General features: G+C 54.2%; 1 protein-coding gene across 2 annotated transcripts in view; it reads left to right on the forward strand.

Moving 5' to 3' along the window:
- IGF2BP2 (insulin like growth factor 2 mRNA binding protein 2) overlaps positions 1 to 24,088 on the forward strand; it is a 103,991-nt gene that overhangs the window by 51,235 nt on the left and 28,668 nt on the right. For both annotated transcript variants that reach the window (XM_045029762.1, XM_045029764.1), the window contains exons 3-7: positions 10,688 to 10,736; positions 12,478 to 12,529; positions 16,246 to 16,309; positions 20,155 to 20,427; positions 23,730 to 23,864. In XM_045029762.1, the coding sequence (XP_044885697.1) occupies positions 10,688 to 10,736; positions 12,478 to 12,529; positions 16,246 to 16,309; positions 20,155 to 20,427; positions 23,730 to 23,864 (573 nt within the window). The remainder of the gene's footprint in view (positions 1 to 10,687; positions 10,737 to 12,477; positions 12,530 to 16,245; positions 16,310 to 20,154; positions 20,428 to 23,729; positions 23,865 to 24,088) is intronic.

Consider the following 24,088-nt stretch of genomic DNA (forward strand, 5'->3'; position numbering starts at 1 on the left):
CCGCCCCACGTTACTGGGGAGGGGGGGTGGGGTTCTGTCCTTCTGCTACTGCGCCTCCGCCCCAGCACGTTCGGCTGCTCTCCCTGGCACCTGGGCAGGGGGCGGGAGGGAGCCACTTCTCACAGGACTGAAACTGGCCGCTTGGGGTGGCTGCTCTGTGCAGCATAGCAGCTGCCTCAGAGAGCCCGGCTGGGGAGGTGGCGGCAGCCTACCTCCCGCCCCCAACAGGGGCCAAGTGAGCCGGACATGTGCTGGGAGGGAGAGGGGACTCCGACTCACTCAGGCCTGGTCCCCGGGACTGGGGGGGAGGGGGGGGCAGAGCGGCCTGCTGCCACTGCCTCCTGAACTGGGCTCTCACAGGCAGCCGTCGCACTGCACAGAGCAGCAACCCAGGGTGGCTGGCATGAGAAGTGGCTGGTCCTGCCCCTTCTGCTCCCTACCAGGGACAGGGGCCGAGCGTGCAGGGGGGCAGGTGCAGCGGGAGAAGGACAAAGCCCGTCTCCCTTCCCCCACGCCAGGCCAAGCAGAAATCCGGGGGGGGGCATGTCCCCCGTATGCGTTACCTATGCCCTGTCCCCAGCCTGTTTCCTGACTGATATGACAGTTTGAATTTGCCAAGACTCTGCCTGTCTTTTAGCTCAGCACAGCAACACGGTCACCGCTACAGTGGCCCAGCTACTGTGTTGACACTTCCTACTGCGATGGAAGGGGTTTTTCTGTCAATTGTAGTTAATCCATCTCTCCTAACTGCATCTATGCTAGAGACCTAATACAGTGTGAAATTTTTCACAGCCCTGAGTGATATAGCTACATTGGTCTAATTTTTAAGAATAGACCAAGTCTCAGAGTGACAGAAGCAGAAAGGTTTAATTTCCAGCTGCTTAACTGTAGTGCTGTACCAACTGGAGAGGGCTGCTCTGACTAATCATTTTCTATGGTGTCTGTTTTTATACTAATCACAACTTTCTATGGTGCAAGTGTTTTTAAGAACATAAGAAAGGCCGTACCGGGTCAGACCAAAGGTCCATCTAGCCCAGTATCTGTCTACCGACAGTGGCCAATGCCAGGTGCCCCTGAGGGAGTGAACCTAAGAGGCAATGATCAAGTGATCTCTCTCCTGCCATCCATCTCCATCCTCTGACGAACAGAGGCTAGGGACACCATTCTTACCCATCCTGGCTAATAGCCATTTATGGACTTAGCCACCATGAATTTATCCAGTCCCCTTTTAAACATTGTTATAGTCCTAGCCTTCACAACCTCCTCAGGTAAGGAGTTCCACAAGTTGACTGTGCGCTGCGTGAAGAAGAACTTCCTTTTATTTGTTTTAAACCTGCTGCCTATTAATTTCATTTGGTGACCCCTAGTTCTTGTATTATGGGAATAAGTAAATAACTTTTCCTTATCCACTTTCTCAACATCACTCATGATTTTATATACCTCTATCATGTCCCCCCTTAGTCTTCTCTTTTCCAAACTGAAGAGTCCTAGCCTCTTTAATCTTTCCTCATATGGGACCCTCTCTAAACCCCTAATCATTTTAGTTGCTCTTTTCTGAACCTTTTCTAGTGCTAGAATATCTTTTTTGAGGTGAGGAGACCACATCTGTACACAGTATTCGAGATGTGGGCGTACCATGGATTTATATAAGGGCAATAATATATTCTCAGTCTTATTCTCTATCCCCTTTTTAATGATTCCTAACATCCTGTTTGCTTTTTTGACCGCCTCTGCACACTGCGTGGACATCTTCAGAGAACTATCCACGATAACTCCAAGATCTTTTTCCTGACTCGTTGTAGCTAAATTAGCCCCCATCATGTTGTATGTATAGTTGGGGTTATTTTTTCCAATGTGCATTACTTTACATTTATCCACATTAAATTTCATTTGCCATTTTGTTGCCCAATCACTTAGTTTTGTGAGATCTTTTTGAAGTTCTTCACAATCTGCTTTGGTCTTAACTATCTTGAGTAGTTTAGTATCATCTGCAAACTTTGCCACCTCACTGTTTACCCCTTTCTCCAGATCATTTATGAATAAATTGAATAGGATTGGTCCTAGGGACTGACCCTTGGGGAACACCACTAGTTACCCCTCTCCATTCTGAGAATTTACCATTAATTCCTACCCTTTGTTCCCTGTCCATTAACCAGACTTTTGTTCAGACTTGGAGTGTTTTACTTGCAGGAGGTTTTGGATCAGAGATCTTTGTTCTTTAAAGGAGTTATAGGAATGAATCCTCAGTTGTTCTGAGAGAATTTTTGATAGAAACTTTATGGAAGCAAACTTCAACAGGGCTTCAATACAGCTCTCTGCTGCTGAATCAGACCATCATCTGCTGTGCTATGCATTCTTTGCTTAGCCTGTCTGGTGAGTTCTAATAGTTTCCTTGTGAAAAATAAACCTTCCTGAGTATGACGAGGGAAAAAATTGAGCTAGGTTGGTGAATTGGGCAGAGCTTGAAAGTTCATTTTCTCACATGCACACGCGTGCTTGCAGGCATAGAAAAGTCCCGAACTTGCACTGGGGCAACTTTTCTGACGTATTCAAGTCTTTCATTTTGTGATGTTTCGACAGGTTCGCCATGCCATTGGCAAAGTTGTTTATGTCAGTTGGAAGCTGCATAATGAGTAGCACATTACTCGGTGAGTGGTCCCACTGAAGAGAGTGTAAGACGCTACCGGGTGTGCATAACGGGGGCAGTCAGATCTCTGCCACCAGTTTGTGGGAAGTTGATGGAGAATTCCTGTATCTTCCAGCTGTGTGTTTTCAGGTTAGGCTTGGGAGGAAACTTGGAGACAACTGTAGCTATGAGCTACCCTCAGCCACTCTTACTCACTCTGAGCAGTGCCTTACTTTGTGAGTAGACTGAGCCACGTGCAAATTAAGATGCTGCTGGCCACGAGTAAGGGTGGCAGAATTTAGCTCTTCGTGAAAGGAGCAGGAGTTCAGACACAGGCTATAATCTCTGTTTTGCAGGTGTTATAATCTCTGCAGGAGGCCTTGTGGGCCTTCCAGCGTTGCAGTGCATGCTGAGTCTTTATGGGGAACGTATCTACTTGGGGGAAGCCTGTCAGGCCTTTGGTAAATGGTCTAAAGTTCACCGAAGGTGGACAGAGAATTCATGCGGGCTGGTTTTGGAAGTGAATAGCTCTCGGAATGAGGGCCATGGCTTTCAGAACTAGCCCTGTACGCTCAGTCTAGCAAAAGGCTCCTGAAGGAAACTGATGGGAAGTTTGTAGGCCAGACTTCTTCCCAGCGACGAGGTGACCGAAAGTGTTGGGCGACTTTCTCCAGAGCAAGCAGCTTTGTTTTCTAAGCCTTGTCTCTCCGGAGCTACCTCTGATTCCCCACAAAGGCCGTCTGACATTCTCCTCAGCTCGCAGCTCATATGCAAAAGTTGAGGGGTGCAAGGGGCTTTTCCAAGAATTCGTTGGGGGGTGGGAAGTGGATATCATCCTGATCTTTGAAGCCTTGTCTTGGCCTTCACTGCTGAGGCTCCTGGCTCTCCAGAAGACAATTCCGTTTCATTGTGAAATGTGCCGTGAACACGACAGCTAGAATGATGGCAGTCCAGTCAGAAAGGATGGGCCTGGGTGGGGCAGCCCGCAAGGAAGGGCCATGCTGGTGTGGGAAGCAGCTGGCTGTTTGCTGGTTGCAGGCAGCATGGAAGGTGGGGTTTGAGCTTAGTGGAATGGAGAGCATTAAGCAGACAATTCCATGGAGCGACAGCAGCCACTGGGCCATCCGTGGAAGAGCCTCAGGCACTGCAAGCAGAGAGGAGAGGGCTGAGGCCGGAGTGGAGGTGAGATCCCGGGGGTGGGGGTGAGAGGGACTCGCAGGCCAAGCGTCCAGGAGGAAAGCTGAGGAGACATGACTGCATTACTCTAGATAGTGAGGACGGGACTGCAACACTCTGACTGGCCTGGAGCTGGCACATGGACCCAAGGGGAGGCCGCTGAGAGGGAGCAGCGGTAGTGGAGGCAGAGCGTGTGGCGGAGGATGGGCAGAAGATTCCTGAGGCAGGTGGGGGTGGGCATGTGCGGTGTTCAAAGCAGGTAGTAGGGGATAGGCCAAGTTAGAGTCATTCCAGTGGCACGATGAGTGAAGGGTTCAAGGTCCAGAGAGGGCCGTTTCAGCCCATGCTGAGCCTTCCTTGCACTGGTGTGAACTGCGCTCATGGTGGGTAGCTGCTCAGGCATGTGTGCCCCAAACCAGGCAGCTGATGCTGGGCCTGCTTTGACCCCATTGTCACCAGCTGGTACGGCAGGGACTAAAGCAGGGTAACTGCATCCGATCTCTGGGGTAGGAGGCTTCCCCCTCCAAAATGGGATCTGATGAGTGTGCTACTGAGCATGACGGTCCCTGGCTGTCATTTGCCACTCGCCCCACTGTGCTGCCCCCTCTGCATCCTGTGGCAGTGGCAACAGACACCCAGAGATCGATTGTTCTCAGTGACTTCCCTCTGCATGCCCAGGATGAGTTTTCTGAGCCAGGTCCACATCTCCTGGTCTATCCCAAGTAGCCACTGGCTCAGCTCATGCAGCTGATCACACTCGGGACCTGGCTTTTGGGTTGGCATTGGAGGTGAGGCAAGTGGAAGTTAGCCCTGGGTCAGCAGCCGTTACCTCATGCGCTTTGAGATTGGAGCATCTTTCCTGCCAGGGCAAGGGTCTGGTTGGATGCTCTGCCCTCAAGGTTAATGGACCCAGGGATGTTATTAATCAGGGGGCTGGTTCTGACCCACAGAACCCTTTGTGGCCTGGGACTGGCCTACCTGAGGGATCACCTCTGCCCCATGCCACGCTGCCACAGCTGGCTCTTCCTCGTTATCCAAGGGAGCGGGCAGATGGCAGGGTGTTCAGGCTCTGGAACTTGGTCCAAAATACCCCAGATTTGGTGACCGAGGCACACTGCAGATGCCATCTGTTTGAGGAGGGGGCACATTCCCAGGCATGACTTGGGGTGAGGGTCATTTCTCGTAGTCATTGTCTGCTGGCTGAGGTACTGGGAGTGCTGATGTTTCTGGTCTTTGTGGCTGTGGGGGAAGAAGGCCTCTGCCCCAGCTGTTGTGCTGCACCCGGGGTATGTCGCTCGGCACTCTGGAGCGCTCCAGCTGTATGATATCTATTGGCAGAGTGGGGCAGGTTACCGGAGACAGGCCGTGACACCACTAGGACTGTCAGGCGGGAGAATGCCTGGACTTTACAAGGGTCCTCAGGCAGTGGATGCTCCACTCAGTGGCCTCCACTGAGGGGAGCCATGGAAACACCTGGCTCAGGACCGAGGGACCGGCTGTTCAGGTGACACAAGTGATGGCTACACTGACACCTTCTCAGCAGCAACTCTGTTCTCCTTAGTGGGGGGAGGGGCGCAGCATAATCCTGCAAGGAAGGGGGAGTGAGTGAGTCCCTTCCCCAAGCCCTAGATCTTGGCCGCAGTGCCGGGAGGGGGCTCCATACCATTATGCAGACATCCACTAATCTTTGGGAGCGACTGCAGTTGATGGACATTCCTCCTGAGGAAGGACCTCAGGAGCCAGCCCATTGCAGGGGAAAAGGGACTTTTCTCTCTGTGTTTTTTTCTTGACTTTAGAAATGAGAGGTTTCCTTTGCAGCAGGCTTTTGAAAGTTAACAGAAGCAGGGCCCTGGGACCAGGGAAGTGTCTTTTCCTTGCCCCATGAAATTCCAGTCAGGTTTGGCTGCGATACAAATGTATAAAAATGGCCAGTGCCCTGCCCTCGCTTTGGGTGCTAATGCGGCTCATCTCGCATTGTGCAGCATGTCAAAGTGAGTGACGCCCCGACAAGCCCAGGAATTGTGCCTCTGAAGGCAAAAGGGCAAATGAAGTTCAGTCCATGGAGCGCTGTGCTCCAGCCGCTTCGCTGGACAGTTCTGTCAGTGTGGACGAACGGATTCCCTGGAACTGAGGATTTCTAGACAAATCAACCTGTTCTCTGCTCTTCTCTGCATTGCCAGTATGGTCCGGGAGACAGTGACCAGCAGTACCAGAGCGAATCCAGAAGCACCACTAGCCCCGGCCTCAGGGAAATGTGCTTGGTGGGGAATCCTTGGCATGTTGGAACCGTTAGCTGCTCCTCTCTGACTGCACTGGCTGCAGGAGTGAGTGGAACTGTTATAGGGCTCGAGATGGGAGGAGAAATCCTGAAAGCACCAGGTAGCAGATGGAAGGGACCCTGGGACCTTGGTTTTAAGGGCAGAGGATGTGAACATAGGACATGCCAGACTGGATCTGACATACCTTCTGGAGTAGGGAGGGTAATGAACTCGTAAGACTGGTTTCTTGTTCTGAGCTGAAGCTCTGATGAACTAGTGACCACAAAGATGTCCCCTGGGGAATGGGAGAGGGACTGATGCCTGGTGAGCTATTAGCAGGGGTGCAGGTTGTTGTATTGTTTTTGATACCTTTTCTCTGTAAGGCGTTTTACCTGAAGAATAGAGTGGGCTGGCTTAAAAAGAGATGGGTGGTAACATATCTGGAGCAATCACTGTTACCAGTCTCTGAGGAGAAAGCAAGCAGGGCTGTCTGTGCTGGGGCTAACACAGTGAAGGCAGCCTGGGAATACCCCAGTCAGAAGGGAGAGAGGCGCCGGACTCCACCCAGGAAAGGCAATAGCTAGGGAGCTGGAAGCCTGAGACTGGGGGCCCTTGCTGGACCTCTGAGGGGAAATGCAGGTGCAGGTCCCTGAACTGGGATGCCCCCCAGGAGCAGATGTGGGGCAGTCAGTGCCAATTGCGTCTCTCAGATGTGAGGTCTGTGAGGTGTTGCTGCTCAGAAGTACTGTGCCTCTCCCAAACTGCTGCTGGTAAAACTGGTACACCACCTCCCAAGGCGGAGTCTTTTCCGTGCCTGGTATCTGTTTCTGTAGCAGAGCGGGGCTGATCACATGTGGCACCTCTGCTTAGCAATGCATCTCTTGCTCATCCTTGTGCTTTGGTGGAAGGGGAGCGAGGGATAAATGCCCCTGTCCCAGCCCCAGGCGGGTGCTCCCCAGCCAGAGGAGGCGTACAAGGCAGTAGGTTTCCCACCTCTGAGCACTGCTTTGGGGGTTGGGAAAATAGTTGTGGGGAGAACAGAAAATGTTCCTCCCTCTCCCCCCACCCCTCCACTAACCTGCAGGAGCTGTGAATTTCCACTGGCTTGGCTGGCAGGGGCATTTGAATCATTTCCAAGGCAGTTTGTCAGCTCCCCGTTGTGTGCCCTGGGGCGGTGGGGCACTGGCAAAGCCAGGCCGTGTTTCTTTAGTGTGCTGCGCTCTCCATGCTTTGCTCGAACCGTTGTTGCTCCCCACTGCTGGAGGAGGACAGAGGAGTTGCTCTAATTGCCCTGCTGCCGGAGGAGGTGTAGGCGATGCTGGTTCGGAGTCACCGGAGAACACAGCTAGCAGCAGGAACCAGCAGCCTTGCTGCAGAGACCAGAGGTGCTTTCAGAAGCTGTGGTGATGTTAGATCCCCTTTCAGAGCAGGAGAGATGAGTACCTGGCGAGGGCTTCCTGGTGGCCAGCGGTGTGGTGGCACTGTGCCTAAAGTGGGCACTTCTGGGGCACTGTGCCAGATTAACAGAGGGAGTTAGGCACCTAACCTGCTTAGGCGCTTATGTAAATCCCATTAGACACTGAAATCCCTTTGTAAATCTGGCCTGTTATGCTTAGGGCCCCCCAGACCTCACAGGATTGCAGGAACTGATGGAGTAGTGGGGATGGGCCATGGTTGCGTGCCCTCTGCCCGGCCTCTGCACTGATGTGCAAGGGAGAGGAAGGCTTTGCTCACCCCCGGCACACCCGTGCAAGGCTGGGCGCAGTCAAGCCATAGAAAACACCTCATCAGTATCCAGGGCACGGCAGATACACTTTATCTACCCACACCGACTGAGATCATCTGCTTTTCATTCCCTCCCGCAACGCCCCTGAGTGATCCCAGGTCTCTGTGTCATCCCAGCTTCTCTCCCATGACCTTTCCAGGCAGTGTGTTGTCCTAACGTCGTGATGAACCCGAGCTTGTTCAGGAGGGCTGATTAGTAATGATGATGTCACTGCAGGTCATCAGTGCTGGCTTTTCGTGGCTGGAATCTGAACTTCGATGACAGTGGGGCTCTCACCCAGGACAGAAAGCCAAGGGAGAGGTGCTGGAGGAGACACTCTGAAATGTGTGGCTAGCTCTGACATCTTGGAGTTTCCTAGCTGCCCTTTGCCATCCCGTAGTATATGAATGGTGTGTCTTGGAAGTCAGATGTGCATTATTGTCTATAGTGGACTTCAGTGGACACTGCTCTGTGCCAGTTGCAGTGCAGCAACTTGTCCTGCCTGGGGGGTCTGGCGGGGTCGTCCTTCCCTGGTTTGGTTGTTGCACAGAGGTGAACCCTGCAGCGTTCTTTGAAACTGGCTCAGCTCCGATCCAATCGTGGTTCCTCCACCAGGCCGTGCAGAGGTCGGGTCCCCTCAGTGGAAAATCTCCATTGTGTGAGAGTTCCGCCCAAAGCACTGCCCTGGCGTTGTCTCCAGCTACATCTTCGCTATCGGTGGAGAGGGGCTTACAGCAGGATAACCAATGTGCATGAGCTGTCCCACTGGAAAACCCTAGTGGAGGCAAGGTGCTGGTAGGTTTTACCAAGAGGTCAACACTGTACCCCCTGCCTACCAGGATATGACCTCACCTAGCCACATTGCGGTAAACACTCCCACGCCTAGGCTCTGCCGGGGTCTCACAGTGGGATTGCTAATGCCCATGGCAATCAGAGAGTATGGACAAGGTTTGCTTTGCCCACCCCATCTCTCTGGGTACAGCTTCACGGGAGCTGGTGCCATAATTCCCAGTTCAGGCGGATGTGCCCGCCGTAATATGCTAAAAACAGCAGCATGACTTGGTTGCCCCGAGAGCATGATCCTGTGTGAAACTCTGTGTATGAGGGCAGGGGCAGCTCTAGGATTTCCGCTGTCCCAAGCACGGCGACAAGCCGCGGGGGGCGCTCTGCCGGTCGCCGGTCCCGCAGCTCCTGTGGACCTCCTGCAGATGTGCCTGCAGAGGGTCCGCTGGTCCCGCGGCTCCGGTGACCTCCCACAGGCACGCCTGCGGATGCTCCACCGGAGCCGCGGAACCAGCGGACCCTCCGCAGGCACGTCTGCGGGAGGTCCGCTGCCTGCCGCCCTCCCGCGGGACGCCGCCCCAAGCGCACGCTTGGCGCGCTGGGGTCTGGAGCCGGCCCTGTATGGGGGGCAGCCAGCCCCTCCTGCCATCTGCACTGTTGGATCAGCGCTAATGCGGGTATGTCTGCCTGAGCTGGAAATTCTACCTCCAGGTCCAGTGTAGGCACACCCTCTGCTAAGAGCCTGGCGACTGCCCTGTGCTGGCTGGCATTAAATTAGCCCGTCCCCTTTCCTTCAGCTGCAGCCTGTCTCCTCTAACCATGTGTTGTTCCCAAATCGCGCCTGCCAGTGGCTCCAGAGGTAGAGGCCTCTGCCTCCTTGGCCCTAAGTGCAGCTGCAGCACCGTGGGCTTTGTCTTGGCAGAATTTCCTCCCTGCAGTTGTGTCTAAAGAAATTCTGCCATGGTTTTCCTGACCCAGCATTCTTACTGCCTCCTGGGCCGCCTCCCTTTGCTGCGCCCCGCGTTGTTAGTTCCAATGCAAAAGACTTGCACGTGGCTCCAAATTGTTGGCAAAATTTCGACTCCTCCAGGGAGCGACCTGATCACCCAACCCTGGAGCATGGGTGCGTGTGTAATTGCAGATACGCACATGTGCCAGCCTTCCATTGGCTTTCCTGGGTGTCGGGCAAACGCAGGAGATTGAAACAGACAAGGCTCCTGCTCTCAGAGAACTGTCTGAGAGCACTGGGGCTCTTTCTGTTCTCCCAACACCACCCAGGCAGCATTTTACCCTGCCACTGGGTTTGCTTCATGCTCTGTAAAATGCCATCATACCTGTTCCCTTAGCAGACGGGAGTTACTGCTTCACAGCCGGGGGAGGGGCAGGGTTGGGATTTTTTCCTCCACATTAATTGTGAGACAAATGAGTAAGTGAGGGGAATCATGGGGGTGGCGCATCTCACAGTACATCCTGGCTGGAGCGTTAGTGAGGGGGATTGGCCTCTGGCTCTGAGCACCTGGGTTAACTAGCTTGAGTGTAAGCAGCCACACTCCCAAGCCCTGCCCATTACTGTCCTCACTTGTGCTGTGGTCCCCCAGGTCAGGGCAGGCTTTAGGGGGTGCGGGGCCCAATTCGAACAGTTTCGATGGGGCCCCGGCAGAGATGACTTAAAAAAAAAAAAAACACGTAAAAAAACACGGGCTTGTACTCACCGGGCGGTGCTCCAAGTCTTTGGCAGCACTTTGGTGGCGGGTCCTTCACTCACTCCAGGTCTTCAGAGGCACTGAAGGACCCATCGCCGAAGTGCCGCTGAAGACCCGGAGCGCTGCCAGGTGAGTAAGAATTAAAAAGGTGCCTCTAGCCAGGGAAGAGATTCTCACTGGGCGCGGGGCCCTCTTAGGCTTGGGGCCCGATTCAGGGAAATTAGTGGAATAGGCCTAAAGCCGGCCCTGCCCCAGGTGTGTTGCTAGAGTTTCAGATGGTATATCCCACGTGCACCCCCGACTGGGATAGCTGCTTGGCTGGGCAGCCCAGGAACTGGAGTGGTGTCTGGGCTAATTTGTGCTGGTTTCTTTACAGGAGCAGGAAGATTCAGATCCGGAACATCCCCCCTCACCTACAGTGGGAGGTAAGTAGATTCCCGCTTCCTACAAAGTCCCCCTGTCATTGCATCTGAATAAACCTTGGAGGCTGGGCAGGAGCTTCAAGCGCAGTCTGAGCTTTGTCCTGTGGCATCTTCCCGGTGGCTTGAGGAGGGAAGCAGAAAGCAGCCTTTGCAGAAGCTGTTCCGGTGACACTGTGTTTCCTAGCCTGAGCCGCACGGTGTGGGTGTGGCTTGGCTATAGCTCAAGATGTCCCATCTCCTCAAAGTGGCTACAGTATCGCAGTCCTGGGAGAGGAGCTGCCTTGTGAAAATAATCCACCTGCTGCTTCTGCCTGGCACCAGGTGCCAGGCTGGGGAGTGGCTCATGTTGGGGAGCGCCCTGGGTTCCTTGCCATCAGCTGACCAAAGCCAGACCCAGCATGGAGCTGATGTGATGGGCTTTGGGGAAGTACCTGCAGCTCTTCCAGGGTTTCTTTGGAGGTGGCATTTCCCCACTGTTCCTGCTGTGGCGATGTTCGCTGGGGTGACCCAGTAGGTCTGGAGGCGGCCGAGTCCAATTCTGATGCCAGCAATAGCTGCCATAGGGACAGTGTGCTTGAGAGACTCAGCTGCAGGTTCATTTGGGCTTCAGTGCCTGTTTACACTAGGAAAAGGACGTCTTTCCCTACTCAGAAGGCCAGGCCCAGCCATTGTCAGTGCTCCCTCCAAGAACGTGCCTGAGGGCGTGCTCTGCCGGGAATCAAAAAGTGGTTTGGTCCATCCAGCCCTGCAGCTGGGCGTGTTGAACCTCAGGCAACAGGGGCTGAGACGACACAGTCAGCAACCGGTCACTTGTCTTGTGTAAAAACAACGAGGAGTCCAGTGGCACCTTAAAGACTAACACATTTATTTGGGCATAAGCTTTCGTGAGTAAAAAACCCACTTCTTCAGATGCATGTCTCCATCCTGGCTGGAGCGTTAGTGCATGTCTCCATGCATCTGAAGAAGTGTTGTTTTTTTTTAACCCACAAAAGTTTATGCCCAAATAAATCTGTTAGGGTACGTTTATACTTACCGCGCGGGTCGACGCGGCGAGTTCGACTTCTCGGAGTTCGAACTATCGCGTCTGATCTAGACGCGATAGTTCGAACTCCGGAAGCGCCGCGGTCGACTCCGGTACTCCACCGCGGCAGGAGGAGTTGGCGGAGTCGACCTTGGAGCCGCGGAGTTCGCTTCCGCGGCGTCTGGACGGGTAAGTCATTCGAACTAGGGTAGTTCGAATTCAGCTACGTTATTCACGTAGCTGAATTCGCGTACCCTAGTTCGACCCCGGGGCTGTGTGTAGACCAGGGCTGAGTCTTTAAGGTGCCACTGGACTTCTCGTGCAGGGGTTCTCAAACTGGGGTTGGGACCCTCGGGGTCACAAGGTTATTACCTGGGGGGTCGCGAGCTGTCAGCCTCCACCCCAAACCCTGCTTTGCGTCCAGCATTTATAGTGGTGTTAAATATATAAAAAAGTGTTTTTAATGTATAAGGGGGGGTCGCACTCAGAGGCTTGCTGTGTGAAAGGGGTCACCAGTACAAAAATCTGAGAACTATTGTTTTTGTGGATACAGACTAACACGACTACCTCTCTGATACTTGTCTTGTGTAGGTAGAGCCGGAACTCTGCTCTGCTCCCCAGGTCAGCCAGACGCACAGGGGAGGGTCCCTATCACTAGGTCTTTAACCCTGGGAGCCTTTCCAGGCTGACTCACCCTGCATTGCTTGATGCTTTCTCTTTCAGGTGCTAGATGGACTTTTAGCTCAGTATGGGACAGTAGAGAATGTGGAACAAGGTAAGAAATGGGTAGGTGGCATCGTCCGTCGTGTCCCCCTCCCCCCCCCGCTTAGGAGACTTCCCCCCCCTTCCTTGGGAATCTCTATGCTCAGTCCCTGCCCAACCCATCTCTTCAGATACATGATACTGTTTTGCCTGGTCATTGTGGACCAGGCCAAAGTGTGACAAAGTGCTCCTAGCTCGGATGTATTGCCAGTAGGTGGGTTTCCAAGCTACTTCCTACCTGGCCTGTAGGTGAGGAGGGGAGAAAAGCCCACGCTGTCTGTCAGGGCGGGGCTGGGATGGTGGCATGCCGCCTTGCAGGACACGGGCCCGCTCAGTGCCACTGCCGTGAGTCCCATTATCTGGGATTCTGGCTGTCGTGCAGACCGGAGCCGACTGGCCTGCAGCCCTTTGACTCGGGAGCAGTGCGGGTTGGCAGTAAAAGGCCATTGGAATCCAGAAGCCATCTAGACAGCACCTGGAATGGCAGGAGATCCCCAAACCTATCCTCACCCGGCCACCTCCTCTTTCCGTGCTTCCACATTGCCAGGCACGGGGCTGCCCACACAGGGCAGGCCCCAGGCCCACTGAGACCAGGCAGCGGTTCGGCTTTTGCTGATAACACTTGGGCTCATCTGATAAAGTGATGCGTGGCTTGGGGCCTGATCCTGCCATCAGCGCTAGCTGCTGTTGAGTAGGAGTGCCTCATTTCTCTGGCAGTCCTGCTGGGTCTGTTAGCAGGGTAAAGGCCTACTCCCCCTGCATGAGGCTGCCAGAATCTGGCCCTGGGGGCACCACAAAATCCTGCACTCATCAGAGCTGCACCCCATTGTGCTCAAGCAAGTAATGGAGATTTGCAAAGTGTTCTCCAAGGCAATACACACGTGTGCACACACGTGCACACACGCGTGTGTGGACACATGATCTTGCAAGACTGCACCACAGGGATGCAGGGCGTAGCAGCTACCTAGAGCATGTCCCAAAAGCTCTGTTAGCATACTAAAAGGGTGCCTTTGTTTTCTGCTAGGCCGTTCCTGGGGCAGTTGCACACGGTGGGCAGGAGCAGTATTTTTATGTCTGATCTTTAATGAGACTTTTCCGTACTCTGTACTCAGAGTGCAAGGTATTTACGAGAGCTGTCCCGGAGCCCCTCTCTGTGACATCAGCGGTGCGTTGGGTGTGAGCTCTCGGCAGTGCCTGAGAGATCAGTGCAAGAGAAATCCCCCAGGGTCCCTGTTGAGCTGAGCCTAGAACAGGATCAGATCCATGCCACAGGATAAATGGCCCCATTAAGTCAGTGGTATTTTTGCCTGAGAGAGGATTTCAGGACTGGGCGCTCTGGCGGAGCATCTCAAACCCCTCAGGGGCATCTAGGTCCCCTGGGCAGCTTTGGGAATCAGCTTCTGAGTATAAACCACCCTTTAAAGCAGGGGTGGGCAAACTATGGCCCACTAGCCTTTTTAAGCCGGCCTGCAAGCTCCCGCTTGGGAGTGGGATCTGGGGCTTGCCACACTCCACACTCCAGCCAGGGCGCAGGGTCAGGGGCCGCTCCATATGGCTCCTGGAAGCCACAGCATGGCCCCGCTTTGGCTCCTATGTGCTCCAATGTCCCCCTTCGACGCTCCAATGGGAGCTGCACAGGCGGTGCCTGCGAATGGGGCAGCGTGCAGAGCTGCCTGGCTGCACCTCTGCATAGGAGCCAGAGAAGGGACATGCCGCTGCTTCTGGGAGCCATTTGAGGTAAGCGCTGCTCGGAGCCTGCACCCCTGAGCCTCTCCCCACACCCCAACCCTCTGCCCCAGCCTTGATCCCCCTCCTGCTCTCCGAACCCCTCATCCCAGCCCGGCGCACCCTTCTGCACCCCAAACTCCTCAGCCCCACCCCAGAGCCTGCACCCCCAGCCGGAGCCTGCACCCCTTCCCGCACCCCAACCCTGACCCCCTGCCCCAGCCCAGAGCCCCCTCCTGCACCCCGAATGCCTCATTTCTGGCCCCATCCCAGAGCCCGCACCCCCAACCAGAGCCCTCACCCCAATTTTCTGAGCATTCATGGCCTGCCATACAATTTCTATTCCCACATGCGGCCCTCTAGCCAAAAAGTTTGCCCACCCCTGCCACCGGGGGTGCTGTAACTGCATAACAGTAACACTGCTTGGCCTTTGTCTACTGCCTTTTCTCTGAGATCCATTGAGCCTCCGTTAGCCCTTGCAAGAGTTCTGTGAATTAGGGAAGTGTGATGCTCAGGTGGAGAAACCGAGGCACAGATCGTCTAAGTGACTTGCCTGAAATCCCACAGCAGATCAGTGGCCTAGCCTGGATTAAAACCCAAGACTCCCATCTCTCCAGCTGTTGCAGGGTGCAGCTCCCACGCGGCTGTGAAACCGTAGGGTAAAGGGTGATGGCAGCAACTAGCCTAGCACAGACCAACCTTCCTGACTCATCCCGCCCGGACAGGGGAGAGGGCAGGAGAAAGCCCTGGGATGTTTCATGCAGTGTGGGGGCAGAGGGTTGGGTCCCCAAAAAGCACAGGACATGAAGAGAAGAGTCACAGGCATCCACACAGCAGAGAAGCTTGGCCAAGCGCCCTCCCCAGTGCCCCAGCAGGTCCATGCCAGGCAGCGCCCAGGAGAGGCCCCTCCTAGCTCCCGGCAACTGCTGTTGGTTCAGATAAGAGCTTCGCTTCTCTCCCAAAGGGTAGGGACGGCCCTCTAGTATCACTGCACTCCGCTAGGAATCCTGCCCTACCAAGAATGGGAATCTTCCCCTGGGCACATGAGAGAGAGCCCCAAGCAGTCATTCACCGGCTGCTCAGAGCCAGCGTGGGGGGCACTTGGGCTCCTGATAATGCCACAGGACGCCAGCCAGGGGCATCTTGTTTTTCTGTTGCCCCTTGTTCTCTGGGCCACTTCACTTAGCTACGCTCAGCTCTCCTCAGCTGTGTCACGCAGCACAGAGCCAGCACCTGCCAGCCTGGGCAGCAGTGATCAAAGGGCTGGACTGCCTGGCCCACTCGCAGTAGGAAATAGAAAAGTTTCCCTTTGCAATTTAGTGTCTGTATAAAACATCCTGGCTATAGGGTGACGCTGGGCTAGAGAGATGTCTCCAAGAACTCCTGGAGAGAGGCGATCCCTTCTGTTCGCCTTCAGCAGTAGACAGAGCCCTGCATTAACCATGCATCAGTGCTCATCCTCCCCTGGACGCAGCTGTTCTTCAGCCCCATCAAAGAGCAGAATTGTTTACCAGCGTAACAGGCTGGGGATACTAAATCACTGGTGCAGCACCTAGAGACGATGGTTTAAAAACTGCTGACCAGGTCACAAAGAAAATGAGTTTGGAGTTCTCATCACAGTTAACAGTGGGCACTCATTCACCTCCACCCACAGCCAGACAGAGCGACACACACCCCGCTGTGACCCAGCTGGTGCGCAGGATAGGCCTCAGATGGCAGGAGCAGAGTGTGCAGCTCCAAGAATGAGGCCCACACCCAGCTACTCCTGAACTTCGTATCCACAGGGGGCATAGATCAGCCAGTGAGCAAAGATTAACCAAGCCCACCATCGCAGGCATCCGGCCCAGGGGAATGGCTTCCCTCCCAGCCTCTCACTGTAAAGAGCAATCAGACCCACCCCTGGCCAGGAACAGCTGACCGGCTTAGCAACTGTCACCCAGGAAAAGGTGACAAAGACCTTCTCCGTCCACGAGCTAATGCCAGTGTGTGTTGCTTTCCCCTTAGTCAACACAGACACAGAAACGGCTGTTGTCAACGTAACTTATGCAACAAAAGAAGAAGCAAAAGTGTAAGTGGCTCTTGTTCTCTTTCATCCTTCCTTTCACCCTCTCTCTTTCTTCCTCCCTCCGGGCAGTGCCTTTCCTTGCATTCACCTTTTGTCGCTCCATCTCGCTGGGGCGGGGCTCATTTATTTCCATGTAACAAATACTGGGTTTGCCTGCGACTGAGCCAGTGTTCTGACATGCTGGCAGTGACCTGCCCCTCGACTCAGGGGAGGGGAAAGACATAGGTCCTGAAGGCCTGGTTGGGATGTGCCACGCAAGGGGGGTGTTGCTGATCCCATAGTGGTTACTGAACTTGCTCTCAGGAAGATTTTCCTTGAAATTCAGCCTCATTTTTCCCAAATTATTTCACCTAGATGTTCAGATTGCATTTGTCCAGATTCTGTTCATGCTCTTACTGCTCTGCCAGTTCGTCCTGTCTTGCTAGGCCTCCTGGTTTTATTTTCTGTTCTCATAATTTAGTATAAACTGAGTTTCCTCCTTTCTCTGGATCATTAGTGAAGCTGTTGGCTAAGCCCCATTCTTCTTTAGGACCCTTTCGCTAGTTTTTGTTTCCGCTGACAGTCCAAGGCGATTTGAATGAACCGGAGAATGTGATTTTGTTGGGCCCTGTATCAGATGCCCCGTATGGCCGTGTGCACTGCAGAGCTTTTCGCGCACGCTGGCAGGATACACATGGTCAGTTAATGTGCAGCAGGCTGGCATCCTGGCTGGCCACACACTAAGTGTCTGTGTGTGGAGGACAAGCCCTGAGTCCATCCCAGTGCTCCTGGTGTGGAGCAGCTAGCACTGCCCCTTGCCTGGGTTCAGTCGAAAGGTTCAGTGTTGTCCAGGGGTGAAATCCTGGCCCCGCCGAAGGCGATAACAAAACTCCCATTGGCTTCAGTAGGGCCAGTACTTTGGCCAAATATGCAGCAAACTAAGCCACCTGATTGGCTCAGTTTGGAAGGGAGCCCGGCAGGAGGTGTGGCAGTGTTCCAAATGTCCCTGCATATCTAGGTACTGTGGGGGGTGGGGGGGTCACTGAAATCAATGGGTTCACTCCCTCCATCCCCTCTCCAGGAAAGTACTGCTCAGCATGCAAAAGGGAGGCAGAATCTGGCCCTTCCTGGTTCCCCCCTGTGCTGTGCAGGATGGGGCACTGTGCCCACCAAGTGGCTGCATGCCCAGTTGCTTTGTGACCAGTCCCTCGGCGCTGGCGTTGTTTGTCACTTGCCCTGGGCGAATGGTTCAGCTGGCCCTGGCCAGGAGCCAGCCCTGCTGGTGAGATCACGTTGGCTCACATGTTCAGTCACACACAAGTGGTCACTGCAGGCCAGGGCCTGATTCAGCCCCCTCCCCACCACTCCATGAAACCCACAGGACAATCTGTGGTGTTGTGATCTGATCATTGTGAGAAAGGGAGCATGGCTGGGCCCTTGATGAGCTGAGACTCTGAAGCCATCACACGCTGGAGATCCCAGAAACTCACTGTATCCTGAAGAACAAGGAGTATCTGGAAGGGGGGTCAGACATCTCCCATCCAGCTTGCACTCCCCCGGGGCCAGCTGCTCTGTCGCAGCTCCCGCTGGTCCGTTACCTAACATTCCCGGAGCGAATCCTTCAGCTCCTCCCCCGTAGCAAGCTCTCACTGCACAGTAGGGGCAGTAAGCAGCTCCCTGCTCCATTACCATTGGCATCGCTCTGGATGAGCCCCCAGCACCTTCTGTTGCTCTGCGAATCCAAGGTGGTTCTGTTGGTCATCTGCTTTCAACAAGCATCCTCGAGTGCTTCCCACTGAGCGGTTGCTACGGCCTCGCTATTGTAAGAGGACCCAGAACCCCATCCCCCCCTGGCTTTCTCTGGCACTAAAGAGTGAGCTGTTCCCAGGTCAGAGTTCAATAACTGGCTGGGAACCCCCCTGGGCTTGGGGGAATTGCCAGAGTTATTATCAGTGGGTCAGAGTGGGCTAGAAAGTTCTTTGGCCCAGAAATCCGTGGGACCCATGTCCCCATCAGCTGGTCTGAGACACCCCCGCCCCGGCGCTCTCCCACTTCTGTGCCGCTGGTCACAGAACCTGCCCCAGCTCCAGGAGCAGGAACTGCAGGTAGCCCACAAGGAGCCGGGTGCTGACTGGATTTTCAGGGGGGCTCAGCATTGGCCTCGCTCTGCTGTCGCGGGGGGGGGGCTGGCCACAGAGAGCGGTCCAAGCGGCGGTCCGATTTGGGATGTGGACTGTTCTATACAGCACCTTACAGCGTACGTGCGAAGTGGAGCTTGGGCAGCTTTCCAGCCCCATGGCTCCTAGTCCCACCTGTGCTGGTTAGGTAGAGCAGCCCCTATCCTGGAAGCTGCCCCATAGGCTATGCCCCTCTGTGCAGAGGGCCAGGAATGCAGAGCCGATCAGCTGCTCTGACCATGCCGGCTTTAGGATATATAAGGAAGATTAAACCCAGTGCCCTCCATGTACGCTGAGGGCTGTTGTGTTCAGTGTGGCTCCAGCCACTGGTGACACTTGATTTGCTGCTAGGCTCCCAGTGTCCCATCTCTGCTGTCTGGCAGGGCTCACAGGGAAGGCGCATGCCGGCGGAGCACAGCTAGCCAGATGGTGGCAGAGGTGAAAGTAAGCCGGTATGGTCCGGTATGGCGTACCGGCAAGAGCCAGTACACAGCTGACCATACCAGCAGGGCGCTGCTTCCCCCAGTCTGTGATTTAAAGGGCCCGGGGCTCCCGGCAGTGGCCGGAGCCCTGGGCCCTTTAAATCCCTGCTTGAGCTCTAGGGTAGCAGCAGCCCTTTAAATCATCAGCCTGAGCTCTTTAAGCCGCCTCTGCTACCCAGGGGCTCAGGCAGCGATTTAAAGGGCCTGAGGCTCCACTGCTACTGCAGCTGCTGGATTTAAAGGTCACGCCTCTTCTGGTGTTAGGCTCCGCCCCCTTCTGGTTGAGGCCCCGCCCCTTGCTAAGGATTCCAGCGTACCAGTAAGTCCTTTAAGTTACTTTCACCCTCGATGGTGGGCTTAGGAAAGTGCTGTTAGCAGGTGGCTGTTGCCTGGGGAGTCTCCAGGGGTGTTTGGGGGTTACAGAGCTGGGGCGGAGGGCGCTCCTGGAGCTGCGGGGAGGGAGAACTGGCCAGGACCCCTACTTGTGCAAGTTCCATCTGGCCTGGTTGTCTCCTGCCAGGCTGGGATGGAGCTGGCGTGCTCCCTTGCTGAGGAGTGGAGAAGGGGAAGCGGTCTCTCTAGTCTGGGGTGTGACTTGGGCAGCCTTGGGAGGGGCTGGGGAGAGCTACTGAGTCAATGTTGCACTAATGCCTTCACGGTGCAGCTCCATCAGCTGCGATAGGATCACACCAGCCATCAGTTAGCCGAGGCTGCGGTAAGCTCATCACCCCCGCAGTGTTCCAGGGGCACAGAGCACCACGGGGAGCAGGGGTGGGGGACGTGCCCTTGAGGGGCACAGGGCAGGGAGCAGGGGTTGGGGGATAGAGCGCTGCGCAGGGGACATGCCTTTAAGGGGCGCAGAGCAGGGGTGCAGGACGCGCCTTTGAGGGGAACAGAGCCCTGCCAAGTGGCAGTGGGTTATACACACCCTTTGGACATATTGTGACTGTCTGAGGCATTTGGATGTCTCTGATGAGGCGAAGACCCAGGCTTGGGGAGCCATGAGATCTCTGCTCTAGGGATGCCCATGCTCCTAGGAGAGACCCTGGACCATGCCCAGACAGTGTGGCCATTTACCCAGTCCACAGGGACGGGGACAGTCTCTGCACCTGGTCGGGTCAGTGGCTCGCCTCCTGGCAAAGGCGCCTCAGGCCTGGCACCCGCAGCTAGTGCATGGCCTAATCAGTGGCTTCTTTTCTCTACCTTTCAGAGCAATTGAGAAGCTCAGTGGCCACCAGTTTGAGAATTATTCCTTCAAGATTTCCTACATCCCGGATGAAGAGGTGAGCTCCCCTCCGCCCTCTCAGCGGTCCCGCCGGGGGGGCCGTGCCTCCAGGGAGCGGGGCCCCTCCCCGGGGGGCTCCTCACAGCCCAAACAGCTCGATTTCCCACTGCGGATCCTGGTCCCCACGCAGTTTGTTGGTGCGATCATAGGAAAGGAGGGCTTGACCATAAAGAACCTCACTAAGCAAACCCAGTCCAAGTAAGTACTGCGAACGGTTGTGTTTCCTTCCCCAGGACTCCACAGGTGGCCTGTAGCTGCCCAGCTCAGATTGAGCGCGCTCGCCTGTATGCCGGGAATGTGTCATTGCCTGTGCTGTTAATGCAATGCTGCCTTGTCTCAGTCTGATGTCTAGGATGGTAGCAATCAGCAGCAGGGGGCACACAGCACGGCAGTGCTGGCTATCACAGTACCTTGGCCAGAACAGTCCAACCTGGGAGTCATAGATCATAGAATCATAGAATATCAGAGTTGGAAGGGACCTCAGGAGATCATCTAGTCCAACCCCCTGCTCAAAGCAGGACAAATCCCCAGACAGTTTTGTTTTTATTTTTTAAACCTGTTCCCTAAATGGCCCTCTCAAGGATTAAACTCACAACCCTGGGTTTGGCAGGCCAATGCCCAAACCACTGAGCTATCCCTCCCCTGAAATTAGGCACAGGAATAAGTGGCCCAATTCTTGGAGCTGGTGCCCCGTGCATTCACCCTGCTGCTATTGGAGGGACCATGCCTCTGTGCTACACCGTGCATTCCCAAGCTCCTCTGGGGCAGGCTGGCTCAGCACCGCATGCAGTGCTGGCCAGTGACCAGACACCCTAGTTTGAATTAAATTGGTGTCTGGTCACAAGATCATCTCCTGCCTGGGGTCACAGTTCCCAAACCATTCACATTGGCTCATGGGAGGGAGAGTCTCTTCTCGGATGAGATCAGTAACAGGGCCCCCTACTCCTGATCAGAGTGTGTGTTGTATCTGAAAAGATGTGTAATGGCTGGATGCCTGAGCGCTGCTGGCAGCCAGAATCAGGAGGCAGCTCTTGCCGGGCTGTGCGCATTCAGAGACTGAGCCCTGTCACTGCTGTGCGATGCTGGCACACGTCGCAGCACAGGAGCAGGGCCCACAACATAGATAGGCCAAGAGTCAGGTCATCTCAGCCCATTTTTCTAGCAAGGAACACACAAATTGGGAAGAAAATCCCAAGTGGCATGAGGCTGATCCCAGGATTAGAGAGCAAGGCCCTCCTGAGCGATGCCTTTAGGGCACTTTCTAAAATCCCTGACATGAGAAGTAGAGGCTTCAGAGGAGAGCTCTGTGTCAGGGGTACATTACTTGGAAATGGGAGAATTGCTAGTAGATTGCAGCGTCCGGGTTGTGCGTCCGACTTTAACTCTTTCCCCCTGCTCTAATCTTGTGTTGTTTAAAGAAGGAGTCTGCTGCTGGTGGGGTTTTTCAGATCTGCCTCCCTAATGCTGAACATGTATGTAACATTCTGATTTTCTTCACAGTTTTCCCTCTCCAGTTTGTTACTGCCCAAAGCTATTTGTGTTTAACCCAAAATTCATCAGTCATCATCTGCCGCCTGACCCTGTACATGAAGACATAGCAGGACAAGGAAATTATCATCCCAGAACCGATCCACAATCATTTAGTTCCTCTAGGTGTCCTACTTCTGACAGCAGCGTCAGAGGAAAATGTTCAAATCCTGATAATACACCTACTTGGGCAAAAAAATGTCTTGACCCCAGCTGGTATTCAGCTCACTCTGAAACACACTGAGGATTGCTAACCTTTGTAGCTTCAGCCTGGCAGTCATAAGAGAAGATGCTGCTACCAGATCCATTACGGTACTCAGCATTAATGTGACATACAATTGTCTGGTTACCTGCATCAGCGACTCCCACAGGTTATCATTAAATTATTGATCTTCTCAAGAGCCTGAACAGGATTAGACCTGTTTTGAGGGAGACTAACATCCTGGGTTACACGGAGTAACCGAATGCCTTGTAGCAGCTGTCATGAATTGTGATCAGCCCTATGTCGGAGGAGAAGGAGCATGGCACTTTCCCCATTCCGCCCCCCTGAGCAGGACTCAGCCACAGCTCTCCCGCACGCCAAGTGAGCACAAGAGCTGCTCCAGGCTAGTGTTCTCAACAGCAGCAGCCACACCAGAGTGGGCAGCATGAGGACCAGTCTGTAGCCACGCACCGACCAGCAGAGCAGAGCCAATGTGGGGAGTGAGGGAAATGCATGCTGCACCCTGGCTAGCAGCCCAAATGCTTCCCGGGCTCCCCCTGCAGCACAGCCCTCCCCAGTACACCTCCTGGAGCCCCAAAATGCAGGCTATGGAGTGAAGCCATAGTCCAGCCTGCTGGCGTGAGCTGATCTCCAGCCAGGGTCTGAGAGAACAAGAGTTGCACATATGGCCAGGTGCATTAGGGGAATATTTGGTCTCCTTCAAAAGCATCCAGTACAAGCTGCTGTTGGAGAAGGCTAGCTGGGCTAAATGGACCCCTGGTCTGTTCCTGTCATGTCACAATCAGCTGTGGGAAGGTGAAAGCCCTAATTAAGACACAGCTGTCTCCAAGAGTACCAAAACTGAAGGCCAAATCCCTCTCTTGGTGTAATTCTTTTCCTATGTGATGCTGCCTAAGTGTGACTATTCCTCTGTAATATACAAGACATTTCCTAACAAAGAGAACAGCGCTCACACGTGCACACAGAGCGGGGTCATCCTCTCCAGCTGGGACGAACACACGCACACACGTGCAGAGACACACACTCACACACTCACTTTACCCTTTTGGTTTTTAACATACCACTTGCGCTGTGCAGCGGCTGTGACGCCTCTCCCTGCCCTCAGGCCTGTGGTGCCGCAGCAGAGCTCCGTTGCCCTGCCGTGTTCTGGTGGATCCCGAAGAAGCTGAGGAGAAGAACGTATAGCAGTACTGGCACCTGCTGGAACCGGAAAAACTCTACTCTGCATCTTAGGGACCGGCTCTGTGCTGATCTGTGTTGGCTCAGCTCCCCCCACCCACTCATTCTCTTTAATTTTCACTTGCAAATGAACCCCAAATCTTAAAGTCAAATCTGATGTGAACCTGGTTTAGTGCCAACACTGTTTGAAACCCCATGTTTAGTAGACATCAGTCTGGGTTCACGCAAACCTGGGCCATCAATCATTCAAAACTTAGGCTCGGATTCCTGCAAAAAGTTTAACAAACCTTGAAACAAACCTGTCCTGAATGGTGAGTGCATCTGGTGAGTTTTCCACGGTTCTGCACAACTGTCAGTGCAGCCACTTGCTGAATTCTGATCCGTTCAGGACGGTTGGTTCAGAGCTGGTTTCAGCAGCGTGAGTGTGACTCCTGGTTCAGAGGTACTGTCTGTAGACAGCAGTGTAAACACAATGTAACACAAATAGATGCACTATCTTTGATGCATCATTGAAGTTCCTTATGATGTCAGCCTGATCTCGGGCTTCTCTGTGCTGATTCTCTTGGTGCAGGGTAGACATCCATCGGAAGGAGAATGCCGGCGCTGCTGAGAAGCCAATCACCATCCACGCCAGCCCCGAAGGGTGCTCTGAAGCATGCCGCATGATCCTCGATATCATGCAGAAAGAAGCGGACGAGACTAAATCGTAAGTGTTCCGCACAGAACACTCCACAGGAGGAGGATTCCTGCAACCACATGCACCAGGCAGGAGAAACAATGACAGAGAGCAATGAGCTGGTTTGAAGAATAAATCCCCAGAGGTCCAGCAGAGAAAATGTAATAGTTGCCCATGTCAAAGAATGGGGATTTGGTTTAATATGTTCGTGTGTTTAAAAGGCTTAGTCAGCACAACTAACTGATGTACAGTTT

The sequence above is a fragment of the Mauremys mutica genome, chromosome 9 (assembly GCF_020497125.1).
Source record: "Mauremys mutica isolate MM-2020 ecotype Southern chromosome 9, ASM2049712v1, whole genome shotgun sequence".
Classification (NCBI taxonomy): Eukaryota; Metazoa; Chordata; order Testudines; family Geoemydidae; genus Mauremys; species Mauremys mutica.